This window comes from Mobula hypostoma, chromosome 19 (assembly GCF_963921235.1).
Source record: "Mobula hypostoma chromosome 19, sMobHyp1.1, whole genome shotgun sequence".
NCBI classification, from domain to species: Eukaryota; Metazoa; Chordata; class Chondrichthyes; order Myliobatiformes; family Myliobatidae; genus Mobula; species Mobula hypostoma.
Genome location: NC_086115.1, coordinates 62,255,133 through 62,282,768, shown reverse-complemented (window position 1 = coordinate 62,282,768; position 27,636 = coordinate 62,255,133). Strand labels below are relative to the sequence as shown.

At 40.4% G+C, this 27,636-nt stretch overlaps 1 protein-coding gene across 1 annotated transcript in view; it reads left to right on the top strand.

The window, feature by feature from the left end:
• Positions 1-27,250, top strand: part of LOC134358756 (docking protein 1-like) — a 43,194-nt gene extending 15,944 nt beyond the window's left edge. The window contains exons 4-5 of the mRNA XM_063071223.1: positions 20,386-20,558; positions 25,831-27,250. Coding sequence (XP_062927293.1) covers positions 20,386-20,558; positions 25,831-26,877 — 1,220 coding nt within the window. The 3' untranslated portion in view covers positions 26,878-27,250. The remainder of the gene's footprint in view (positions 1-20,385; positions 20,559-25,830) is intronic.
• Positions 27,251-27,636: the final 386 nt, after the last annotated feature.

The following is a 27,636-nucleotide window of genomic DNA, read 5'->3' as shown; positions in this document are numbered from 1 at the left end:
GATCAACAGAAAAAGACTATTTTGTGTCAAAGTGAAAACAGATCTCTTTAAAGTGATCTAAGTTAATTCCAAATATGAAACATAAAATAATTGATTGCATTAGTATTCAACTCCCTTAAATATGACACACCAAATCATCACTGGTGCAGCCAATTGGTTTTAGAAGTCACATAATTAGTTAAATGAAGATCTTTTTTTGGACACCCGTATCTGGAAGGTCCAACTGCTGGTGAGTCAGTATCTTGGCAAAAGTTATACCATGAAGACAAAAGAACACTTCAAGCAACTCCGTGAAAAGGTGATTGAAAAGCATAATTCAGAAGATGGATACAAGAAAATTTCCAAGTCACTGAATATCCCTTGGAGTACAGTTAAGCCAATCATTAATGTAAGGGGTTTCTTCTTTCATGTTATTTGCTAAGGCTAATAAAGTGGCTTCTTTGTAATGTTAACTGCTGAGTTAACGGTAGCAGTTTGTTTGGGTTATCATTACTGATAACGGGAATTGTATTCATTTGCTAACCAATTGGGATAGATGTTATTCTTTTTTGTGTGTCTGTAAGCTATTGTTTTTGCGGGCTTTGGGGAGAAGGTGCGAGGAGGATGAAGAGAGAAGAGGTGGCTTGAGGAGATGGTTGCTGGACCCGCTGGGCCTGGGCTCGGGGCGGGAACCCAGGGGCTGACGAGTGAAGGAGGATCAGCGAAAGGGAATCCATGAGCTCCAACATTTGTGCACTGGACATGTTGATGAGATTATTGGCGCCTTTTATTTGTTTTCCTTTTCTTTTGTTTCTCTACTAACCCCATACTTAAATACAAAATCTTAATCGTTTAACCGTACATTGTGTGCTGTCTGTTAATTGGCAGTGTCGGATACATCAAACGGTATCCACACAAATGTGATTACCCAGTTTGGCGTGGCCGACGGCTGCTCCCCCGGACGAAAGCGAGTTGAGCGAGCCTGAGGCTTACCAGGGGGCTACATTAAGAAATGGAAAGAATATGGCTCAGCTGTAAATCTGCCTAGAGCCAGCTGTCCTCAAAACTGAATGACCCTGCAAGAAGGGGGACGAATGAGGGAGGCCACCAAGAGACCCATGACATCTCTGGAGCAATTACAAGCTTCAGTGGCTGAGATGGGAGAGACTGTGGATGTAACAGCTGTTGTCCGGGTACATCACCAGTCGCAGCTTTATGGGAGAGTGGCAAAGAGAAAGCCTCTGTTGAAAAAACTCACATGAAATCTCTGCTAGAGTTTGCCGAAAGGCATGTGGGAGACTCTGGAGTCAGCTGGAAGAAGTTTCTATGGTCCGATGAAACCAAAATTGAGCTTTTTGGCCTTCAGACAAAACGTTATGTTTGACATAAGCCAAACACTGTACATCATCAAAAGCACACCATCCCTGCGGTGAAGCATGGTGGTGGCTGCATCATGCTGTGGGGATGCTTCACTGCAGTAGGCCCTGGAAGGCTTGTGAAGGTAGAGGGTAAAATGAATACAGCAAAGCACAGGGAAATCCTGGAGGAAAACCTGATGCAGTCTGTAAGAGAACTGTGACTTGGGAGAGGATCATTTTCAGCAAGACAATGCTCCCAAGCATAAAGCCAAAGCTGCACAAGAATGGCTTAAAAACAACAAAGTCAATGTCCTGGAGTGTCCAAGTCAGAGTCCAGACCTCAATCCAATTGAGAATTTGTGGCTGTTCACTCATGATTCCCATGCAATCTGATAGATCTTGAGCAGTTTTGTAAAGAATGGGGAAAATTTGCAGTGTCCAGATGTGCAAAGCTGGTAGAGACCTATCCACACAGACACAAGGCTGTAATTGATGCCAAAGGTGCAACTATTAAAGATTGATTTGTAGGGGATGAATACTCAGACAATCAATTATTTTGTGTTTTATATTTGTAATTAATTTAGATCACCTTGTAGAGATCTGTCTCCACTTTGACATGAAAGGGAGTTTTTCTGTTGATCAGTGTCAGAAGAACCAAATTAAATCCATTGAGATTCAATGTTGTAAAACAATAAAACTTGAAAACTTCCCAGTGAGGGTGAATACTTCTTATAGGCACTGTATCTCTCTGAGCTGGGGTGAGAGTAGATGGCATTGAAACAAACAAATATGAAGAGGGATATCTACTGTTGGGTTAATCAGTAATGTACAGAGCGAGAGGAACCGATGTAGATTGGAGGTGGAGCAGTAGATCATATTCAATGCCAGTGGCCTGCCCTGGGGATGGAGGCCTGCCTGTGTGTGTGAGATGGTGAGTGGGTGGGAGAGAGAAAAGGGGCTTGTTTTGTTGTTGTTTTTACTGCTTGTGTTGTTCAGCTGAACATGGTGGGTGTGCTGTTAGTGTCGGATTGTGTGGTGACACCTGTGGCCCCAAGCACCCCCTTAGGTTCTACTGTTTCTTAAAGCAAACCCCGCATTTCACTGCAGTACATACATGTAATAAATAAACTAATCTGAACTGGTCGCAAAGTACTTGCTATCTGAAGGGATGAAACGTATTGAAAGGGGAGACAAAAGAGTGATATTGGTACCTTAAGGCAAAAGCCTGTTGAGAGGTGGAAAGAGGAAGGGATATGATATTAGGATGACAGTATCTTTATTGACACATCATTGACACTAACCTACTCACTACCAAGGATATACATACAGAAGGGTGCTAGAAAAGGGCCAGTAATGTCATGAAGTATCCCACACACCTTGCTCATGGACTCTTTGTTCCACTCCCAACAAGAAGGAAGCTACGCCTGGACCACTAGACTAAAGAACAGTTACCCTCCCCAAGCAGTAAGGCTGATCAACACTTCTCCCACTAACTCCACTACTGCTTTATTATTTCCTGTCAGTCCCCTTAATGTACGGCCTAGTGTCACTTTATGTACATAAAATCAATCTATGTATATAAGTTGTCTTTTTCTGCTCTTTATCTTTTAGTGTTTTTTTGGTGCTGCACCAGATCCGGAGTAATAATTATCTTGTTCTTACACTTGTAAACAGGAAATAACATTAAACAATCTTGATCTTGAATTAAATAGCCCAAAATAAAATCTTGCCTACCTGGTGCTTAGATGAAGGAAGTACAGAAGCTCTGAAAGGTTATTCTAGGGGAGGGTGTCAAGTTACCATGGTCTATACTTGGATCAACAACACAGAAAAGAGTAGGAGAAGATGGCAGAATTTGTCACTGAAACGTCGGTTATAATCGATACCTGTACCCAGCTGGAAGCCCAAGAAGAGTTTATTTGTAATATACGCCAGGACAGCACTAGATCCTTTTTCAGTATTCTGATTGTTACTCAACATGCATGGAAGTTCAAAAGTATATGTACTTTATGTCAACTTGACACTCACAGAATATTTTTATTATTTATTAATATCTTCATATTATTAGCTAACTTTGCAACAAAGCCATCAATTCCATCATCCATCCAAATCATTGACATCTAACGAAGAAAGAATTGGTTTCCAATACAGGTCCCTGTGGAACCATGCTGACTGTGGCCTATTTTAGCATGTGCTTCCACGTACTCCGAGACCTCATCCTTAACAATTGACTTCAACATGTTCCCAACCACTGCAGTCTTACTAAATAGCCTATAGTTTCCTTTCTTCTGCCTCACTCCCTTCTTGAAGAGTGGAGTGATATTTCCAATTTTCCATTCTTCCAGAACCATTCCATAATCTAGTGATTCTTGAAGGATCATTACTAATATCTGCACAATCTTTTCAGTCACCTCTTTCAGAACCTGGGGTGTACACCATCTGGTCCAGGTGACCTATCTACCATCAGACCCCTCAGTTTCCTAAGATCCTTTTCTCTGGCAATGGTAACTTCACACACTTCATGAATCCTTAAACTGGAACTTCCAGCATACTGCTAGTGTCTTCCGCATTGAAAACTGATGCAAAATACTTATTCAGCTCATCCACCATTTCCTTATCCCCCATAACTACCTTTCCAGCATCATTTTCCAGTGGTCCAATATCCACTCTCACCTCTCTTTTACACTTTATGTATCTGAAGAAACTTTTTGTATCATCTTTAATATTCTTGGCTAGCTTTCTTTCGCATTCCATCTTGACCTTCTTAATGACTTTTTTTAGTTGCCTTCTGTTGGTTTTTAAAAGTTTCCCAATCCTCTAACTTCGCACTAACTTTTGCTGTATTATATGCCCTCTCTTTGGCTTTTATCTTGACTTTTACTTCTCTTGTTAGCTATGGTTGTATCATCTTTTGGAGCACCCAGAAATCGCAGCACCCAGAGTAAATCCACACACTCACTGGGATGAAGTACAAAGTCCTTACAGATGATGTTGGAATTGAACTCTGAATTCTAACGCCCTATGTGTAATAGGGCCCTATTCTCTATGCTACCGTGGCATCCTACATTAAAGTAATAAGAAACAGGTGATTTCATGAACAAACGACCCCTTAAGCTAATAATTCTATTACTTTAAAGCAAGTAATGCAAAAATGCTTTCTGAATAACTTATGCAGAATGTCTTCAAGTCCAAGGTCTGGCACTAATTCTATTTCATGAAACTTGTTAACATCAGATAGTACAAAGGAGACAAGTGTTTGCTAACCTTTGGGAGTATGTGAGATTAGATTTGGTGAACATTTCATATCTCTCCCAACTTTACTTTCCATTAACTTCAATGCAAATCATGTGGAGTGTAAACTGATTATTTGACCCAGTCATAATCGATCATCATTGGTTAGTTACGTTAAAATGACCCTAGTGTACTTTTGAAGAGACCTCATTTATTCACTCACTTGTATATTGAAGTGAAGATTAATGTTAGATTTTTAAGTGCAGTTTGGCAATAATTTTGTGTAATATGAGAATTTGCTTCAATTGGAAAAAATGAAGTTCTTAAGGTACAAAGCCTGCTTTTAAATCATGAGGGATTCACGTGGACTAAGAAACCACTGTACTCCATTTTATAACCTTCATCTCATTGGTGGATTTTCAGTCACAGATCTCATCTCTGTGATGTTATTCAGTCTTTCACTAGAAGAAATGCTGGTCAGCACACCAAACCTCTTTTATTTATTTACAGCATATAATTCATCTACAAAATCAGCATTTTATTGCGTAAACCTATATCCAGCATACAAATTAGGCATGAGAGTAGGCCACTTGACATCTCAAGCCTACCTTACCATTAAACGGGATCTTGGCTCCACGTACCCACTTATACTTTCCACATTTCCTCCACTGCACAGTGTAAATTTATCAACCTTCTTTAAAAATCTAAACTTTGAGAAAGAGAGTTCTGAGTTCCAGTGACTCAGATTTTCAGAGAGAAAATAACTTTACTTCACTTCGATCTTAAGTGGGCCTGGTTCTAGATTCTCTCTTCACAAACGCTCTGCCTTGGTTTCCTTTGAGAGGATGGTCGTGGCCTGCCTCCTTCAAGTACTGCAATTCTTTTGATGAGGTACTCTCATTATGAGGGATAGCAGGGTGGACCAAAGACGCTCTGTCACACTGCTAGCCTGCAGGTTACCCCTGAGCAAGGTTTAACACCTGCTTAGCCCCCCTGATCAGGGTCACATGAAGCCATGGGAGCATGTGGTGGATGGTCATATGAGCAGCTAGTGCATATCACAAGTCCTGGTTATGCGAACACAGGCGGCAGGTAGACAATCTCTGAAGAGTATTGATAAAGGCTGGGGTCGCCAGTCTTGTAAAGCCTCAACAGCCCAGGAGAAGGTAATGTCAAACCACTTCTGTTGAAAAATTTGCCAAGAACAATCATGGTCATGGAAAGGCCCTGATCGCCCACGTCATACAACACGGCACACCACAAACAAACTCTCATTATGCTGCTGAGCAGGTTTTAGATCTGGTGACAATGAAAGATGATGATGAATTTTGAAATCATAATGGTATGACTTAGAAGAGAAAATACAGATGGTGGTGTGTCCAGGTATTGCTCCCCTTGTCCTTCAGTTGATGGACTTTGCAGCTTTAGGAATTGTTGTGTGCAAAATTCCCCCATGTTTTTTCAATAATGGTGACAAAGGGCTGTATATAGAATTGACACTGAAAAGAGTTTAGGAACTTACTTTGGCTTAAAGTTACAGATGTAGTTGTGGAAAAATCATTGGTAAACAAACTAATGATGAGTTTTCTTTTAATAGCCAGAAACCTCCAATGAAGTATAAAATACTTTAAAAATATCAAACCTGAATGATAATTGAAAGAGCAATAACTGCAGTTTCCTCAAATGAGGATAGGATTGTGGTTAAATTCACAAGTTAACATTTTTGCCCAACCTTTCATGGTATATGATCTTCACTGAAAACTGGTATGTAGCATTATAATTTTTTTACTATATATATAAAATCTATTGCTTTTGCAGTGTTTTAAAGTTATTGTTATGGCTTTCTCATACATTCAGTGAGTAAGTAAGTATGAAAGCAGTTTAGAAAACTTGGTTGTTGACAGTAATATTCTGACCACACGAATCGCTGTCAGAAAAGAGACAGTTTAGTTTGTATGCATAAAAACAAATTGAAACTATTTGCTACAGATAGCAAAACTGAGGTTTTAGATTTTTTATTGCATGCCTTCAGTGAATGACGTTTTTAGTTGTTTATCATCCCAAGTGACAGGTGCAATGATATTTCCTGACAGATAACAAATTTACATGGCATAATTTGTCAGACATGATGCATCCTCTTTTGAATTTCCTCTTTGCTTAAGGTTTTGTTTACAACAATTTCAGTAGCTATTTTTCTCCAATTATTTTGTATTTTTCTGCAGCCTGTAATGTTTGTGTTTATGCTGTGTGTGAATCTGCAGAGGTTGGTCGTCGTGTGTTTTTTTGTTTCTCTGAAAGCAAGTTGAATACTAGTTAAAATACCCAACAGTCTGCATCATTGAAAAAGATCATAAAATCCACTTCATGCTTGAATTTGCCTAACCACTTTGTTGAATATTATTTTCACTAAGAGTAATTTTTATTACCTTTCCTTCTCTTTCAAGGGCCAATTTTGAAATATTCCTATTTTAACGTTATATCACTTTAAGATTTACTTTTTGTAGTTCATCTTTTTATCTTCTGCAAGACTGAATTGTGACCTTTAATTCTCACTGTGATGCAGAAGGTATTCAATTACGTGGAATATCACCAAATGTATGCAAATCAAAGACTTATATCACCCTTTAATTTAAGAGTTGGAATGTTATTTTATTGATAGGAAGTAGAGATATACCATATCTGTTTCCTGATGTAACACTGCCAAAGCTCAAATCAATTTCTGGTGCAAAGGATTTCAATTCAACCAGAATAGTGGCAGAGAGGAATCTGACTGGGACCTCATTTCTTCGAAGCCTGCTGGTATTAACTGCTGGATGGGATAAGGCAAGGGCAACAGTGACTATTAGGCAGGAAGGAAATCAAGATTCAGATGAAAGTTTCTAATTTCCATTCTCTATAATTCTGTACCTTAATGGCAAAAGATCACTTCCAGGTTTGTCTTGAATGGCAAACCTTTGGTCGGCTGGTGGCGCAGTGAGATGAGCACTGGGCTTGAGGACGGAGGTTCCTGAGTTCGATCCAGTGACAGACCGCCGGATTGATGTCAAGCTCGCATCTCGGCCTTGTAAAATAATACTGTGAAATGCCTGTGCAAGGAGTGGCACCCCACACAGCCTTTCGAACTGCGCCTTGTAAGGCATGAAAATGCCCGACACTGCCCTCTCAGGTCTGAGTCGACATCGTCATCACATCTTCATCTCGAACGGCATTTTTCACTATGAATAATACATGGCAACTCAGAATCTCAGAGCTGTGTGGCACAAAAAAAGTCTCTTTGGCCCATTCTGTAGTTGTCACCTGCTGTACAAATCTACACTGATCCCAGTTACTCACATCCGCAGCCTCAGTTCCCACACCACCGGGTTCAGGAACAGTTACCATCCCTTAGCTAATGGGCTCTTCCCCCCCCCCACTTATTCTTTTGAATTCCAGTGAGAAGAGGCCCAGACCCATCAAATGCTCCTCATAGATAAAGCCTTTCAGTCCCAGACTGGAGAGAGTAGTGAATCTGTGACATTCATTGCTGCAGATGACCCTGGAGGCCAAATAATGCAGTGTTATTCTTTAAAGTTAACCTGTTAATACCTGGACTGTTTTAACTGAATATAAATAAAATTCCTGTAAGGAACGAACAGCTGGTAACCCTGTTCACCACTTGTAATGAAATATATCTGTGCTTGCATTTATATAGCAAATCTTTGTTCAACAAACTTCCGATTCACAACAATTTGGGTTTCTTGTCTTCATGTTACAAAGCTATGTTTTTCAATGTCATTTTCTAGCTGTACATGTGAAATCAATCCTAATACATTTCATCCAGACTTTTTGATTTATTCGCTTCTTGGTGCAGTGCAACTTTGCAAAGCGTGTTCTTAATGTAGAGAAATGCTCTTGAGAAATGTATATAGAACATAGAAAAGTACAGCTCAGGAATGGGCTCTTCAGCCCACAGTTGTGCTGAACCAGCTAAAAATAAATTAAAATGCCCCAAAAACTAATCACTCCTACCTACTCAATGTCCATATCCCTCCATCTTCCCCAAGTTCATGTGCCTATCTGAATGTCTCTTAAAAGCCTCTAATGTATCTGTCTCTGCCGCTATACCAGGCAACGCATTCCAGGCATCCACCACTCTCTGAGTAAAAAACTTACCCTTCACATTCCCATTGAACCTGGCCCCTCTCATCTTCAATGCAAGCCCTCTGGTAGTAGATGTTTAACACAGGGAAACAGATGCTCCCTGTCTGTGCCTCTCATAATCTTATACACATCTATCAGATCTTTCCTCAGCCTCCGCCGCTCCAGAGAAGACAGCATTTTATGAAAGCACATGCCCTCTAAATCAGAAATATATCTCCTACACCAAATATTACTTGCATTTCCTACAGTAAAAATGCTGGAAGGTACTTAACCATAATGCAATAGTTTTCAGCATTTTCTACACAATCCCATTTCTCAAATATACTCTTTCTATTGATTTGTTCATTTTCTGTTGTTTCTCTTGTCTATAGTTGTGTGATCTTGTGGGATTAAAAGTACATGTGGTATCAGTTAAACTCGTAGTTCTTGAACCATACATAAACAGCTCAACAAAATGGTTGTATTTTGGGAAGAAATTTTGGGTTTTCCTCACATTGTCTGTACTGCAGACAGTTCATTGATTATTCTGTGAAATTGCCCATATTTTAGCATTTGAACTTATTTAATGTGAACAGCAAACTCTCAGTGAAATATCTACAATCTATAGAGATTTTTGTGGCTTGCCTGCTGTATTCTGTTGGCACGACAATAAAAAATGTTCCTCTGGCACTTAGAACTAAAATACTGAAAATGAAAATGTAATGGTTATAAACCAAGGGCAGATTTTGTTTGTTTTTCATTGTCGGGATTGAGATTTCACCACCAAGGCCAGCCTTTATTGCCTACATTGCCCCTGAGAGGTTGGTGGGTTCCAGCTTCTGGAATTGTCGCATATCTGGTGGAGTTACTCAAAGTGCTGTTGAGTAACCACAATGCATTTTATATACACACTCAGTGGGCACTTTACTAAGTACCCCCTGTATCTAATAAAACAGACACCGTGTATGTTTGTGGTCTTGTGCTGCTGTAGCCCATCCACTTCAAGGTTTGGCATGTAGTGCATTCAGAGATGCTCCTCTGCACATCAGTGTTATAACACATGGTTATTTGAATTACTGTCACCTTCCTGTCAGCTTGAACCAGTCTGGCTATTCTCCTCTGACCTCTCTCTTCAACGAGGTATTTTTTTCTCAAAGAACTGCCGCTCACTGGGTGTTTTCTGTACCGTTCTCTGTAAACTCTGGCGACTATTGTGCATGAAAATCCCAGGAGAATTTTATTTACTTGGAGATACAGGGCAGAAAAGGCCCTTCAAACTTTGCCACCTAGTAACCTCCGACAACTCCAATTTAACCCTAACTCAATTACAGGACATTTACAATGACAAGTTAACACACCCGGTTACACTGTCCACACACTGTCCCACTTTGGACAGTGGGAGGAAACTGGAGCACCTGGGAAAAACCCAGGGAGGACATGCCAGCTGTTTACAAAGGATGCTGGGATTGAACTGCAAAATCCAATGCCCTGAGCTGTAATTGTGTTGCACACTCTACTATGTAGTGCAGATCAGCAGCTGCTGAGATACTCTAAACTACCCTGTGTGCTACCAATGATCATTCCACAGTCATTCACCCACAGAACTGCCATTCACTGGATGTGTTTTGGTTTTTAACTCTAACCTCTGGAGAGTATTGTTGGTGAAAATCCCAGAAGATCAGTTTCTGAGATACTCAAACCATCCTGTCTGGCACCAACAATTATTCAACAGTCAAAGATCACATTTCTTCCCCATTCTGATGTTTGTTCTGAACAAAAACAACCTCTTGACCATGTCTGCATGCATTTAAGCATTGAGTTGCTGCCACGATTGGCTGATTAGATATTTGCATGAATGAGCAGATGTACCTAACAAAGTGGCCACTGAACGTATGTAGTTCACACTGCAGTCACTGTGGTGGTGGAATTGACTGGGTGCCAGTCAAGTGGCTTCTTGAGAGTTGTTAGCACACCTGCACTTATTCGGGCAACTGCAAAGTATTCCATTACACTCATGACTTGTATCTTACCCACAATATTTAATTAGTGCACTTCATTTATCTACGCATAATTCATTTGTAGATTTAATTTTTTAATGACAATAAACTTGACTTGACAGGTGGTGGACAGGCCTTGGGGTATCAGGAAAGGAAGTTACTAATGGCTCTCTTTCTCTACCATTACCTAAAGGCCCAGGAGGCTGGGCCTAGTGGAACCAATGTAAGCAGAGTGTGACATACAGTTGGCATGACCTTCTAGCAGGCATTGAGGAGATTATCAGGGAAAATAAAAGCAGGGGAATGGTACGATTGCCTCATTTGCTGACACTTGGTCATATTCTGAGTTGTGTGGGTGAATACGGGGAGTCCAGCCCTCATTATTCTTTCAGTATACTCTACAACAGCCACAAAAACAATACTGTCCATCTCAAACAATAGTAAACATAGAAAGTTCTGGAAATAGTCAGGAATTCAGGCCTGAAACATTAACTCTTCTTCTCTCCCTACAGTTGCAGCAAGACCTAATGAGGGTTTCTATTAATTTCTGTTTTCATTTTAGTTTTCCAGCATCTGCAGTACTTTTGTAATGTTCTTCTGAAATATGCTAAGTTCAAACCAGTTTAGAATCACTCATAGCAGACTCGCGAGGGATTGATTCTGGGTAAGGGCAGTGTAGCTCCTTCCCAAAGGATAAAAGTTGGAAAGGCATACAATGCTGGAGGAACTCTGCAGGTCTGGCAGCATCTCTGAAGGGGAAATGCAGTCAAAGTAAGCAAGAATGTGCTTTACAACAATCTGGTAGTTGTATTAACACCATAACTGATATTAGATTTTTCCCCCAACTACTTAAATAATAAGTTTAACCTGCACTTTCTGTGCTATGATTTGAGTTCTCATCCTGGGATCAATAGCCCAGGCCTCTGGATTGCTGATACACTCTCCTTTGTCCTTCTCTACCACCAAATCCCACCTAAAACCAATATAATTTAAAACCTCAGGCAAATGTAAGTAGTTATTTTTTATCGTTAACTGTGGGAACTATGGCTTGGGGGCAGAATTACTTCCACTGAGTTGGAAGGTTGTTTCTTCAAGCCTTGGTCTAGAAACTTGAAAGGAAAATCGAGGTTGAATAGAGACCATTTGAGTGTTGAAGATGCTGTCTTTTGAATGAGACATTTAATTGAGAGCCCTTCTGTACCCATAGCAATGAAAAACATCCCATGGTATCATTTTAAATAAGTAAAGAGCCTTCAAGGTGCACAATTTAGCCTTCAGCTGTCACATTTCTTACATTTCAATATTGGATCACCATCAAAACTAGCTAATTGGCTATAAGGTGCTTTGGGACATCCTGAAAGGCATTATATAAATGCAAGTACTTTCTTTCCTAATTACACTTTCACATCTCCAAAAGCAAATTCATTCAGTCTCATATATTTAAATAGTGTAAAGTGACTGCAGTTATTATATTTCCTGCATAAAGAATTTATAAAGGCAAATCAAAAGGATTTCCCAAAATAGATAAGATACATAATTAAGATGTCCAGAAACATTTACATTTAATGATTGCACATAAGTGCATTGTCAATAGGAGCAACTCTTTTCTACATAGACAGTATGTCAGTGATGCACTGACCTCAATGGAAATAATCACCAAGTGTCAGTAATGGGAGGAAGGAAGAGGTAATAAAAGAAATAGACAATGTATGTAGAAGTAAATGCTAGTTTAAAATAGAATGCAGTAGTGGTAATAGCTAATTTCCATCAAAGATTACAAAAATTAGATGCTTGATACATCTTTAAATTACAACCAGGACCAGACTGGAAAATTTAGAGTTTTTTTGTTCCATTGCTGAATTGGGCTTGTGGTCGAGCTATTTATATTCTCAATTGTGTTATAAAATGTGATGTTAACAAAGTTGCCTATTTCTTAATTTATATGTTTCCTATAATGTTTCAGCAACAAATAAATAATTTAGGAGTTTTGTTTAAAATTGATGGCTTTTACTTCAATATTGCAGAAATTTAGATCTACAAGCATAACTTAGTGAACGCTAAGATAGCAGATCAGATTAACTACCTTAGAACATGTATCCTCTGTAGTTTATACGATAGAAACCAGACTGTATTTGAAAGTATACTTTAGTATTAAGCATAAGCAAGCAATCACCAATTGCAAAGAACTCATCTGTAATGTTTTAATAATTTCCTGAACCTTGTACTCAATGCACATCTATCTGTACCAGAGGAATAATAGTGCATAAATAGAGGAATTAGGTATCAGTTTCAATAATGTACGTAATGGAATTCCTGAAGTGCATGCTGAGGGTCTTCAGGACGCTATATCTGAAGGAAACACTGCCATGTAAATCTGACAGTCAGGTCATGGATCTGACATGATTATGACAGTGACCTACGCTAATTTCTGAATCTAATGCTGGTTAGAGTGGCGGGGTGGAAATACGTCATTACCAAAGAAGATGTAAGGTGCTTCTTCCCTCCACTAGCCTGCAGATGATCCTGGGGCAAGATGTAGCACCTGGTTACATGTTTAGGAAACCGACCCCCCAGCAGCCCCGATCAGGGTCATGTGAAGCCACGGAAGCAGGTGGTGGATGGTTGTATGAGCAACTGGTGCAGAGGTATTAACGATGATTTTTCAAGAATCGATAGATTCTGGCACTGTACCAGATGACTGGAAAATTGCAAATGTTACTCTGCTATTTAAGAAGGTTGGGAGGCAGAGTAAGGAAACTATAGACCTGTTAGCCTGACATCAGTGGATCAGTGGTTGGTAAGTTGTTGGAATCAATTATTAGGGATGAGATTACGGAGTACCTGGAGGCACATGACAAGTTAGGCCAAAGCCAGCATGGTTTCCTGAAAGGAAAATCCTGCCTGACAAACCTACTGCAATTCTTTGAGGAAATTACAAGCAGGTTAGATAAAGGAGATGCAATAGATGTGGTGCCCTTGGATTTTCAGAAGGCCTTTGACAAGGTGCTGTACATGAGGCTGCTTATCAAAATAAGTGCCCGTGGAATTACAGGGAAGTTTCTAGCATGGGTGGAACATTGGCTGTTAGGCAGAAAACAGAGAGTGGGAATAAAGGGATCCTATTCTGGCTGGCTTCTGGTTACCAGTGGAGTTCCACAGGGGTCAGTGTTGGAACTGCTGCTTTTTATGATGTAGGTCAATGATTTGTACTACGGTACTAATGGATTTGTGGTTAATTTTGCCGCTGATACGAAGATAGGTGGAGGAACGGGTAGTGTTGAGGAAACAGTGAGCCTGCAGAGAAACTTAGGTAGTTTAGGGGAATGGGCAAAGAAGTGGCAAATGAAATACCATTTTGGAAAGTGTATGGTCATGCACTTTGGTGGAAGAAATAAATGGGCAGACTATTATTTAGATGGGGAGAGAATTCAAAATGCAGAGATGCAAAGGGACTTGGGAGTCCTTGTGCAGGATACCCTAAAGGTTAACCTCCAGGCTGAGTTGTGGTGAAGATGGTGAATGCAATTTTGGCATACATTTCTAGAGGTATAGACTATAAGAGCAGGGATGTGATGTTGAGGCTCTATCAGGCACTTGTGAAACCACACTGAGTATTGAGTGGAGTTTTTGGCTCCTTATTTTAGAAAGGATTTACTGACATTGGAGAGGGTTCAGTGAAGATTCAGGAGAATGATTCCAGTAATGAGAGGGTTACCATATGAGGAATGTCTGGTAGCTTTTGGGCTGTATTCCCTGGAGTTCAGGAGAATGAGGGGGGAATCTGATAGAAACATTCCGAATGTTAAAAGGCCTGAACAGATTAGATATGGCAAAGTTATTTCCCATGGTAGGGGAGTCTAAGACAAGAGGGCACGACTTCAGGATTGAAGGACGTCCTTTTAGAACTGAGATGCGGAGAAATTACTTCAGTCAGAGAGTGGTAAATCTGTGGAATTTGTTGCCATGAGCAGCTGTGGAGGCCAAGTCACTGGGTGCATTTAAGGCAGAAATAGTTAGGTTCTTGATTGTCCAGGGCATCAAAGGGTATGGGGTGAAAGCAGGGGAGTGGGAATGACTGGAAGAATTGGATCAGCCCATGATTGAATGGCAGAGCAGACTTGATGGGCCAAATGGCCTACTTCTGCTCCTATATCTATGGTCTTATGGTCTTATATCACAAGTCATAGTTATGTGACCACTGATGCCAGATAATTTCTGAAGAGTATTGATAATTGCTGGGTCACCCATCTTGTAAAGACACTGCCCAGAAGAAGGCAATGGCAAACCACTTCCATTTGCCAAAAACAACCATGGTCACCAAAAACAGTCATAGACCATGATCACCTAGTCATACAATATGCCGCATAATGAAAGGACGAAATACCACTTATCTATTTTTTAATTTCTTTAGAGATTTCCCATGACATGTAGTACTGGAAGCATAATTTCTTCCTAATACACCCATTTTCATTTTGCCTGTTTCAAAACAATTTATTTCTGCCATGTCTGTTCTAGTTTAAAATTTTTAATACTGCCCTATTTTAATTTCCAGTATAATATGGGTCCCTACCCATTTCAGGTGGAGCAGACACCACCATTTCTTCCTAATTGTCGCAGGATTTGTACTTGCATTCCAAGAAATGAAACTTTTTTTATTTGCATTTCCTTCAACCACATGCCCTCCCACACGCCACCCCAAATTACTCTGCAGATTGATATGCCAGTCTGCGAGTAATTTTGTTAATTATACAGACAGCACCTGCTCTTTGCCTTGCCTCCTGATTTCTAATGATCTCCCACAAATTTTCAAAGTTTGTTTAAAACTTAAAATCTTAATAGCAATAATAACATCTTCTCACTTCCTCTGCAATATCTTTTCAAATTTGAAAGATCCTCCACCCTGATATTGTAGTCTACATATAACAGAACATAGAACATAGAATAGTACAGCACAGTACAGGTCCTTCGGCCCACAATGTTATGCCGACCCTCAAACCCTGCCTCCCATATAAGCCCCCACCTTAGATTCCTCCATATACCTGTCTAGTAGTCTCTTAAACTTCACTAGTGTATCTGCCTCCACCACTGACTCGGGCAGTGCATTCCACGCACCAACCACTCTCTGAGTAAAAAACCTTCCTCTAATATCCCCCTTGAACTTCCCACCCCTTACCTTAAAGCTGTGTCCTCTTGTATTGAGCAGTGGTGCCCTGGGGAAGAGGCGCTGGCTATCCACTCTATCTATTCCTCTTATTATCTTGTACACCTCTATCATGTCTCCTCTCATCCTCCTTCTCTCCAAAGAGTAAAGCCCTAGCTCCCTTAATCTCTGATCATAATCCATACTTTCTAAACCAGGCAGCATCCTGGTAAATCTCCTCTGTACCCTTTCCAATGCTTCCACATCCTTCCTATAGTGAGGTGACCAGAACTGAACACAATACTCCAAGTGTGGCCTAACCAGAGTTTTATAGAGCTGCATCATTATATCGCGACTCTTATGCTCTATCCCTCGACTTATGAAAGCTAACACCCCATAAGCTTTCTTAACTACCCTATCCACCTGTGACGCAACTTTCAGGGATCTATGGACATGTACCCCGAGATCCCGCTGCTCCTCCACACTACCAAGTATCCTGCCATTACTTTGTACTCTGCCTTGGAGTTTGTCCTTCCAAAGTGTACCACCTCACACTTCTCCGGGTTGAACTCCATCTGCCACTTCTCAACCCACTTCTGCATCCTATCAATGTCTCTCTGCAATCTTTGACAATCCTCTACACTATCTACAACACCACCAACCTTTGTGTCGTCTGCAAACTTGCCAACCCACCCTTCTATCCCCACATCCAGGTCGTTAATAAAAATCACGAAAAGTAGAGGTCCCAGAACAGATCCTTGTGGGACACCACTAGTCATAATCCTCCAATCTAAATGTACTGCCTCCACCACCACCCTCTGCCTCCTGCAGGGAAGCCAATTCTGAATCCATCTGGCCAAACTTCCCTGGATCCCATGCCTTCTAACTTTCTGAATAAGCCTACCGTGTGGAACCTTGTCAAATGCCTTACTAAAATCCATATAGATCACATCCACTGCACTACCCTCATCTATGTGCCTGGTCACCTCCTCAAAGAACTCTATCAGGCTTGTTAGACACGATCTGCCCTTCACAAAGCCATGCTGACTGTCCCTGATCAGACCATGATTCTCTAAATGCCTGTAGATCCTATCTCTAAGAAATTTTTTCCAACAGCTTTCCCACCACAGACGTAAGGCTCACTGGTCTATAATTACCCGGACTATCCCTACTACCTTTTTTGAATAAGGGAACAACAATCCTCCGGTACCATTCCCATAGACATCGAGGACATAAAGATCCTAGCCAGAGGCTCAGCAGTCTCTTCTCTCGCCTCGTGGAGCAGCCTGGGGAATATTCCAGGTGAGACCACACCTGGAGTATTGTGTGCAGTTTTGGTCCCCTAATCTGAGGAAAGACATCTTTGTCATAGAGGGAGTACAAAGAAGGTTCACCAGATTGATTCCTGGGATGGCAGGTCTTTCATATGAAGAAAGACTGGATGAACTGGGCTTGTACTCGTTGGAATTTAGAAGATTGAGAGGGGATCTGATTGAAACGTATAAGATCCTGAAGGGATTGGACAGGCTAGATGCGGGAAGATTGTTCCCGATGTTGGGGAGGTCCAGAACGAGGGGTCACAGTTTGAGGATAGAGGGGAAGCCTTTTAGGACCGAGATTAGGAAAAACTTCTTCACACAGAGAGTGGTGAATCTGTGGAATTCTCTGCCACAGCAAACTGTTGAGGCCAGTTCATTAGCTATGTTTAAAAGGAAGTTAGATATGGCCCTTGTGTCTACAGGGGTCAGGGGGTATGGAGGGAAGGCTGGGTTCTGAGTTGGATGATCAGCCATGATCATAATAAATGGCGGTGCAGGCTCGAAGGGCCGAATGGCCTACTCCTGCACCTATTTTCTATGTTTCTATGTTTCTATTCCGTCAGGCCCCAGGAACTTATCTGTCCTAATGTATTTTAACAACTCCAACACCTCCTCTCCCTTAATATCAACATGCTCTAGAACATCAACCTCACTCATATTGTCCTCACCATCAGCAAGTTCCCTCTCATTGGTGAATACCGAAGAGAAGTATTCATTGAGGACCTCGCTCACTTCCACAGCCTCCGGGCACATCTTCCCACCTTTATCTCTAATCGGTCCTACCTTCACTCCTGTCATCCTTTTTTTCTTCTCATAATTGAAGAATGCCTTGGGGTTTTCCTTTACCCTACTCGCCAAGGCCTTCTCATGCCCCCTTCTTGCTCTTCTCAGCCCCTTCTTAAGCTCCTTTCTTGCTTCCCTATATTCCTCAATAGACCCATCTGATCCTTGCTTCCTAAACCTCATGTATGCTGCCTTTTTCCACCTCACTTGTCACCCATGGTTCCTTCACCCTACCATTCTTTATCTTACTCACCAGGACAAATTTATCCCTTACATCCCGCAAGAGATCTCTAAACATCGACCACATGTCCATAGTACATTTCCCTGCAAAAACATCATCCCAATTCACACCCGCAAGTTCTAGCCTTATAGCCTCATAATTTGCCTTTCCCCAATTAAAAATTTCCCTGTCCTCTTTGATTCTATCCTTTTCCATGATAATTATAAAGGCCAGGGAGCGGTGGTCACTGTCCCCCAGATGCTCACCCACTGAGAGATCTGTGACCTGACCCGGTTCATTACCTAGTACTAGATCTAGTATGGCATTCCCCCTGGTCGGCCTGTCCACATACTGTGACAGGAATCCATCCTGGACACACTTAACAAATTCTGCCCCATCTAAACCGTTGGAACTAATCAGGTGCCAATCATTATTAGGGAAGTTAAAGTCACCCATGATAACAACCCTGTTATTTTTGCACCTTTCCAAAATCTGCCTCCCAATCTGCTCCTCTGTATCTCTGCTGCTACCAGGGGGCCTATACAATACCCCCAGTAGAGTAACTGCTCCCTTCCTGTTCCTGACTTCCACCCATATTGACTCAAAAGAGGATCCTGCTACATTATCCACCCTTTTTGTAGCTGTAATAGTATCCCTGACCAGTAATGCCACCCCTCCTCCCCTTTTTCCTCCCTCTCTATCCCTTTTAAAGCACTGAAATCCAGAAATATTGAGAATCCATTCCTGCCCTGGTGCCATCCAAGTCTCTGTAATGGCCACTACATCATAATTCCATATATGTATCTAAGCTCTCAGTTCATCACCTTTGTTCCTGATGCTTCCTAATGTAGGACTCTTCCCTGCGTTTAAAGCATGCTTCTTTCACCTCTGAGTATTGAATCCCTACCACAAGATGCTTTTTCTTCGCTCTCTGAACAGTTTGTGTTACTTGATGCTACTGTTAGCATTCTAACTATCCTCCTTAAGGCCTTTATCTGCATTGTCAGTGATAGCAGGAACATTATGTCTAGTGGATGACGTATGTTTATGCATATCCTCTTAATCTACCCCATAAGTGTTTCCATCATCAGTCATATAAGACAAGATCTGATCCAGCTCCTTTCTACAATGTGCAAAGCAAACTATTCAGATAGTCCTATCATTGCTTTATCAGTGGTCTGTCTCCTCTCCAGGTCATACTACAATTCAATGACAAACAAGGGAACATCTGCAGATGCTGGAAATCAGAGAAACTCAGCAGGCCAGGCAGTGTGGAAAAGAGTACAGTCGATGTTCCAGGCCGAGACCTTCCAGCAGGGTCCAAATCGTCAACTGTACTCTTTTCCACAGATGCTGCCTGGCCTGCTGAGTTCCTCCGGCATTTTGTGTGTGTTGCTACAATTCAATGACTAGTTTTAAGGTGATTCAGCTATGTCAGACCCTACAAGTTTAACATTAGGCTTAAGTACTACTTCCAGTTTTCTTGAAATACTTCTCCATAAATATTGTTTCTGCAGTAATGCCGGAGACCAGAGCAACGCATTAATCACATTAATTTAGGTGAGTATCTAAGATCATTTACGTGACCTAAGCAATGAGGGGTGGAAAACAGGTGACGCTGGTGCTAACAACTTATGAAGGATACATACAAGCTTCCAGTTTCACCCATCAGTGATGTACATATTTGGTTGTGGATTCCTGCACAGTTGCTGACATGTTGAAGATGTTGGGTTATCATCCTGTGACTTAAACAGTCTATCATGTTGTTAAAACATTTTTCTTTGAAATGGAGCGTTATAAAGATCTAGGTCCACTGAACCATGCATAGCAACTTGAGAAGGCAATCTCCTTCTCCATTAAATAGAATTATTCTTCATCCTTGTCCTGCTACCCGTGTTCCTGGTAGGGTAAAGTTTAAAGTTCAAAGTAAATTTATTATCAAAGTACATATACATCACTATATACAACCCTGAGATTTGTTTTCTTGTGGGAATTCATAGTAAATACAAGAAACACAATATGATCAGTGAAAGACTGCTCCCAACAGGATGGACAAACAGCCAATGTGCAAAAAACAACAATCTGTGCAAATACAAAAAGAAAAAAAACAATAAATATTGAGAATATGAGATGAAGATGATGGTAAGGGTCAGAAACTCGCCTCTAGCAACGGTTTATAATTCACATTGCTTGTGAAGCTCCAGATGAAATTACTGATACTATTTTTTTTAATTTTCAGTGTCCGAATATAAAGTTTCAATAAGAAGTACAGATGCTTCAGACAGATGTGACCTCAAAGGAATGTATCTTCTCAAGGCAGACAAAGATGCACTGATTTTAAAAAGTATCAGCACCGAGCAAGTAGTATTTGAATGGCCTTACATGTATCTAAGGAGATTTGGTGGTGACAAGGTACCTTTTAATTATTTTAAAATTATAAGTGCAAAATGGAATAACTAGAAAGTAATAACATAGTAAAGCAAGCTATTATCAAACTGAGTGTTACTCATTTAATTAAAAACAATTCTGGCAACACTCTATCAGGGGTTCCTAGCATGGGGTTCATGGACACCTTGCTTACTGGTCTTAGTCCATGGTATAAAAAAGGTTGGGAACCTGTACTATGTTCTGTGCTCTGAGCCTCAGCAGGTCAGGCAGCATTACTGTCCTGAGTGTTTCCAGCATTTGCTGGTTTAAGATTCAGATTCACTGCATTTGCAAGGTATTTCATTTTTATTGAAAGGCTCCGATCTCATTCCAAAGACACAACTCTAGACTGATACTCCAGTGGAGAATATTGCAGAGGATGTTACCTTACAGAAGATGCACCAAATCAATTCTAATGGATGGGTGTAAATGTTCTTATGGCACTTTTTCAAAGAAGATGAAGAGCGTTATCTCTGAGGCTCCAATCAATATTTATCCATCAATTAGTAGTACTTTAAAAGATTTCCTGGTCATTATACTATCTTGGCTGGTCTTGCTTAATGCAAATTGGCTGCTGTGATTCCCGCATCACAACAATAACAGTTCAGTGGATGGAAAGTGCACTGGGACATCTTCAACTTTATGATGCATTTCTCCTGTTTTTAATCGGTTGGCAATACTCTGTGAATATATGTCATTGCAGCTGTTATGTAGAACTCAATTCTGAGATTATTACAAAAAAATTTGGTGCATAGAGTCATAGAGAAGTACAGCACAGAAACAGGCCATTCAGCCCATCTAGTCCATGCTGAAACCATTTAAACTGCTTACTCCCATCAACCTGCACCAGGACCATAGCCCGCTATACCCAAAATGTTCCACTATTTTCCACCAGCTTGAAGGTCATGAGAATAAGAGAATTCAGTCATATTTCCAACAATTAAAAACTTTTGACCAAAGTCAGAGCAGAAAAGTTTTTTTCCAAGTTATAAATTACTACTGAACATTTTTATCTTGGGTTTTGAAAAGGAAGTTTTGCTGTTAAATATTTGTGTGAGGGAGCAGAATTGGCCTGTGTGGAGCCAAGATGACAACCCTAAGTATCAAAGTACCTACAGGAAAAACAAAATATTTGTATCTTTCACCAGTGTTAAAAGGAAGCATCAGGTACTGCAAGCAAAAGTCATCATCTGGGGACTCATCTGGCAGCAGTAACCAGAGCCAGCACAGCTGAGGAAAATCATACTTAGGAGGTACCTGTTAGAGTGAATCGAATCTAGGAAGTACAATACTTTGTATCGAAAGGACGGGCAGGCATGGCATAGGTGATTGTGTTGCTCTGTTGGTAAGAGATGGAATTACATCTTTACAAAGAGGTGACATAGGGTTAGGGAATGTTGAATCTTTACGGATGGAGTTAAGAAACTGCAAGGTTAAAAAAACATAATGGGAATCACATATAGGCCTCCATATGTTAGCCAAAATGTGGGGTTGAGATTACAAAGGAAGCTGGAAAGGGCATGTAATAAGGGTAATGTCACAATTGTAATGGGGGACTTCAGTATGCAAGGGGATTGGGAAAATCTGGTTGGTGTCGGATTGTAAGAGAGGGAAATTGTTGAATGCCTGCGAGATAGCTTTTTAGAGCAGTTTGTGCTTGAGCCTACTCAGGGAAAGACCAACTTAGAGTGGGGGTTGTGTAATAACCCAGTTCTTATTAGGGAGTTAAAGTAAAGGAACCCATAGGAGGCAGTGGTTGTAAAATGATTGAATTCATACTGCAGTTTGAGAGGAAGAAGCACAAGTCACATGTATCAGTATCACGATGGAATAAAGGGAATTACAGAGGCCTGAATGAGGACCATATCCAGGTGGATTGGAGTAGGATGCTGGCAGGGATGACAGAAGAGCAGAGGTGGCTAAGGTTTCTGGGAAGAGCTCACAAGGCGCAGGATAGATATGTCCCAGTATAGTTCTCCGATGGCAGGGGTAGGCAACCGTGGCTGACGAGGGAATTTAACGACTTCTTAAAAGCCGAGGAAAGGACATATAAGGTTGCAAAAATAGGTGGGAATTTGGATGATTGTGAAGCATTTAAAATCCAACAAAAGGCAACAACAAAAAAGCAATAAGAAGGGAAAAGACGAAATATAAGGGCAAACTAGCCAATAATATAAAGCAGGATACTAAAAGTTTTTTTCTGTTTTATAAAGTGTAAAAGGGAGGTGAGATTGATATTGGACCACTGGAAAATGATGCTGGTGAGGTAGTAATGGGAGACAAAGAAATGGCAGATGAACTTAATGGGTACTTTGTATCTGTCGTTACTGTGGAAGACACAAGCAGTGTGCCAGAAGACTGTGACTGTCAGGAAGCAGGAGTGAGTGCCATTGCAATTACAAAGGATAAAGTGCTAGGCAAACTGAAAGGTCTTAAGGTGGATAAGTCATCTGGACCAGATGGACTACATCCCAGAATCCTGAGGAAGGTTGCTGAAGAGATAATGGATGCAGTGGTCATAATCTTTCAAGAATCATTTTATTCTGGCACGGTCCCAGAGGACTGGAAGATTGCAAATGTCAATCCACTCTTTTAACAAGGGAGGAAGGCAAAAGAAAGGAAATTATAGGCCAGTTACTCTAACGTCAGTGGCTGGAAAAGTGTCAGAGTCTATTATTAAGGATGAGGTTTCAGGGTACTTGGATGCTAATGGTAAAATAAGACAAAGTAATTTACTTGAATTTTCTAAAGACATTTGATAAGGTGCCACACATGAGGCTGCTTAACATGATAAAATCCTGTGGCGATACAGGAAAGATACTGGCATAGATAGAGAAATGGTTGACATGAGTGGAAAGAAATGGGGCCTTTTCTGGTTGGCTGTCAGTGACTAGTGGTGTTCCTCAGGGGTCAGTATTAGGACATTACTTTTCACATTGTTGATCAATGATTTAGATAATGGGATTGATGGCTTTGTGGCAAAGTTTATGGATGATACGAAGATAGGTGAAGCGGTAGCTAGTGCCGAGGAAGCAACGTGATTACAGCAGGACTTGTTAAAAGGCCTGAATCTGAAAGTTAAAAGGCCTGAACAGATTAGATATGGCAAAGTATTTCCCATGGTGGGGGAGTCTAGGACGAGAGGGCACGACTTCAGGATTGAAGGACATCCATTTAGAACAGAGATGTGGAGAAATTACTTTAGTCAGAGGGTGGTAAATCTGTGGAATTTGTTGCCACGAGCAGCTGTGGAGGCCAGTCATTGGGTACTTTTAAGGCAGAGATAGATAGGTTCTTCATTAGGCAGGGGAGTGGGGATGACTTTAAGAAATGGATCAGCCCATGATTGAATGGCAGAGCAAACTCAATGGGCCAAATGGCCTACTTCTGTTCCTATATCTTATGGTTTTGTAGGACTTAGACAAATTGGAAGAATGGGCAAAAAACTGGAAGATGGAAATGTATAATGATGCATTTTGGTAAAAGGAATAATAGTGCAAACTATTATCTAAACGGGGAGCAAATTTAAACATCAGAGGTGCAAAGGGACTTAGAAGTCCTCATGCAAGACTCCCAGAAGTTTAATTTACAGGTTGAGTCTGTGGCAAGGAAGGCAAATGCAATGTTGGCATTTATTTCAAGGGTAATAGAATATAAAAGCAAGGAGATAATGCTGAAGCTTTATAAGACACTAGTCAGGCCACACTTGGGGTACAGTCAACAGTTTTGGGCCCCATATCTCAGGATGTGTCATTTGAGATACTGTAACCCACAGGAGGTTCACGAGGATGATTTTGGGAATGAAGGGGTTAACATATGAGGAGCATTTGGCAACTTTGAGCCTATACTCACTGGAATTTAGAAGAATGCAGGTGGATCTCATTGAAACCTGCTGAATGTTGAAAATGTTGAACGGACTAGATAAGGTGGATGTGGAGAGGATGTTTCATATGATGGAGATATCCAGAACTAGAAGGCACAGTCTCAATATTGAGGGGGCACCTTTTAGAATAGAGGTAAGGAGGATTTTTTTTAGCCATAGCATAGTGAATCTGTGGAATGCTCTGCCACAGACAGTGGTGGAGGCCAAGTCTGTGAGTATATTTAATGCGGAAGTTGATAGTTTCTGATTGGTCAAGGTATCAAAAGATATGATGAGAAGTCAGGTATATGGGGTTGAGTGGGATCTGGGATCAGCCGTGATGGAATGGCAGAGTGGACTCGATGGGCTAAATGGCCTAATACTGTTCCTGTCTCTTATGGTCTTATGCTAGAGCTGATCTGAGCAAGGCGGTACATTTTAGAGCCAATCAAATCTAGAAAATACATGTTAGAGCTAACCAACTTTAGAAAATGCTAGTTGGAGCCAATCAAACCTTGAAGTACCAGTTAGAATTACTCAAAGGAATAAAATGCAGACTGGAGTGTGAAACCATACACAATATTAACAGTAATCAGTCACTCGATGTTCAGACTTAGTCCATTCCATAACTTTGAATCCCAAAATGTGAACTTTCATTTCTCCTACTGCTTTGACCCTTAATCCTTTGCACCCAGCATGCATACCATAATGCAATACTTCAATTCTTATAAACATTTTTGGACATCCTGATACCATGCAACCTACTTTTGCTTTTGTTCGAACTGTAAGAGTTTGAGACAGTGGCTTACTACCATACATGACCGGTTGCTGTTGTTCAACCTATCTGTGAATCAGTGTGTAAATACAGGATGTGATGCTTTCTTTTAGAATGAGTGAAGGACACAAAGATTTTGTTCCTTTTGATATTGTGCATGTTTTTTGCCTCTCATCTTGGCTCCAAACAAACCAATTATCTTCCTAATTCAGCTGTCTCACACTGGCAGCAGGATTTGCTCTTGGAACCCAGCATGCAAATGTTATCAATCTGTGACTTGGTAGAAACATTTTTTTTTAGTCAAGTTCTACTTTGTTTAATTGTTGAGAATCTTACCAGATTTTCAGTACTCAGGACCTTCTAACTGACAGAAAACAGCAGAACATTTACCAGATTTTTAATAATCTCAAAATGGAGCTTGACATACCAATTGAAGCATATCAACCGTTAAGGGGAAAAAATGTACTAGTGTATTTATAAAGTGAAGGGTGTTAGTTCCAGCCCGTATTATACTGTTGGAAATGGGTAGTACATACTATTCTTGCTCTTAATGCCACATTCTATGAACCAAAAAATGCTTTAATTGCAATTTCATGTTCAATAACATTTATATTTTTCAGGGAATATTTTCAATTGAATCTGGAAGGAGATGTAAATCTGGTCCAGGGAAGTTTGAGTTTGAAACCAACCAAGGCAAACAGATTTTTGCATCTGTAAATACTGCTGTATCAAATCAGAAGTCCAACAATGAAGAACAATGCAATTCTGATCCTTCAGAATGCTACAACTTACTTGCTGTGGATTCTGCTACTCACAGGCCATATTCAGGTTGTGCACAGGAGCATGCTGCTATAAATAAATCTCAACTATCCAAAAGATTATCTTCTGCGATATCAGATATTTCTGAAGGAATGCAGAGCTTGTGTTGTGACGCTTCCCCAGATTATTGGACACGTAGTCCCCTGAGCAAGTCACCAGTCAGGTTTCAGTACAGTTTCCCATCACCTCCTCTATTGGCATCACATAGTGAAGGGACTGCTAAGTTATCAGCAGACACACTGGAAAATAGAACTACACTAAATTCAGAAACAAATCCAGGAGTGATTGACTTGACACTTCCCTTGGAACTACCAAGTTGTAATACATCCATACCAAGACAAGTAGGAAGGCAGCAAAATAGCGTTACATCTCACAGAGGGGCTATCCAACCAAACCACATCAGTGGGTCTTTTGTTATGCTTCCCAGCAAAGTACGTTCATCTAACAATGAGAATAGTTTTGTTGAAAAGAACATTCCTTCTATCATATCGACTGAGCATTCTGACTCTCTTTATGATACTGTGTATAGTGGTCCAAATATGTCAAATTCCAAAAATGTACTTCACCAACAAACAAGTTGCAACAGGAATGAGCATGTGTATGAAGTTAATGATGATTCATCACTTTACGAGGAAGCAAAAGAATTGAGTGAAGCATGGAAAATACAAGGTAGATTGCATGACTTTGGTTATGAATATCCATACGATCCTTCTGCAGATGACTATGCTGTGCCAAAGCAGGCACTTCAGGAGCCACCTCTCAGACCGTCTAAAAATAGTTCATCTCCAAAGGGAAGAGTACAAAAAAGTGATTATGTCAATGTTGAATCAATTCTTTGTAACAGGTAGATTAGCAATGACACCAAACTTGTCATATATTATGTTTAATTTTTTTCTATAAATACAGTATAATTTCAAGCATTATGTTTTCTTCATAGTTTCTAGGTCTGGATTTTTAAGGCAAAATTACACCATAAAACTGACTGCAACTTTGTGATTTTTATGTATATGTAGTTTGAGCAGATTTAACTTCCCTCTAAGACAGTGGCCTTTGCAATCATCTCCAATCAAATCAATGTAAAATAATTGAATTCATGTGAATGGAAAAACATTTCAGAGTAGTCTGGCATTTTATTGCATTTGTTCTAAGTTATCAATGGTGGGCTATGCCAGAATTTTAAAAATTCTCATAGTCTGTAAAATCTAATTTTTGTATGTGAATTGTATATCTTTCAGACTGATATTTTTGAAATACTTAAAATAAAATATTTTAAATTATTTATCATTGTTCATCTTCTACTTTGATCAAATATCCATTTCAATCTTTATTTAATATCTGATATAATGTTTAGGAAGTTAATTGTAAAAATTGCTTCCTGGTTTGCTATGAATAATTCTTTAATGTAATTGGTTTCTCAGATAGCTGTCTTTGTGAATACCATGAATCATCAAAAAACGGATGGCCAACAATAATTAAAGATAAATCTATATATGATCCTGGTAGGCAGTTATTTCCCAGTCTTTGGTTCTGTTACCTCATAGGTGGTTTCACTGTTTGCATTTCACCTTCTGCAATGGCTGCACGTGACCCTGATCGGGGCTAAGCAG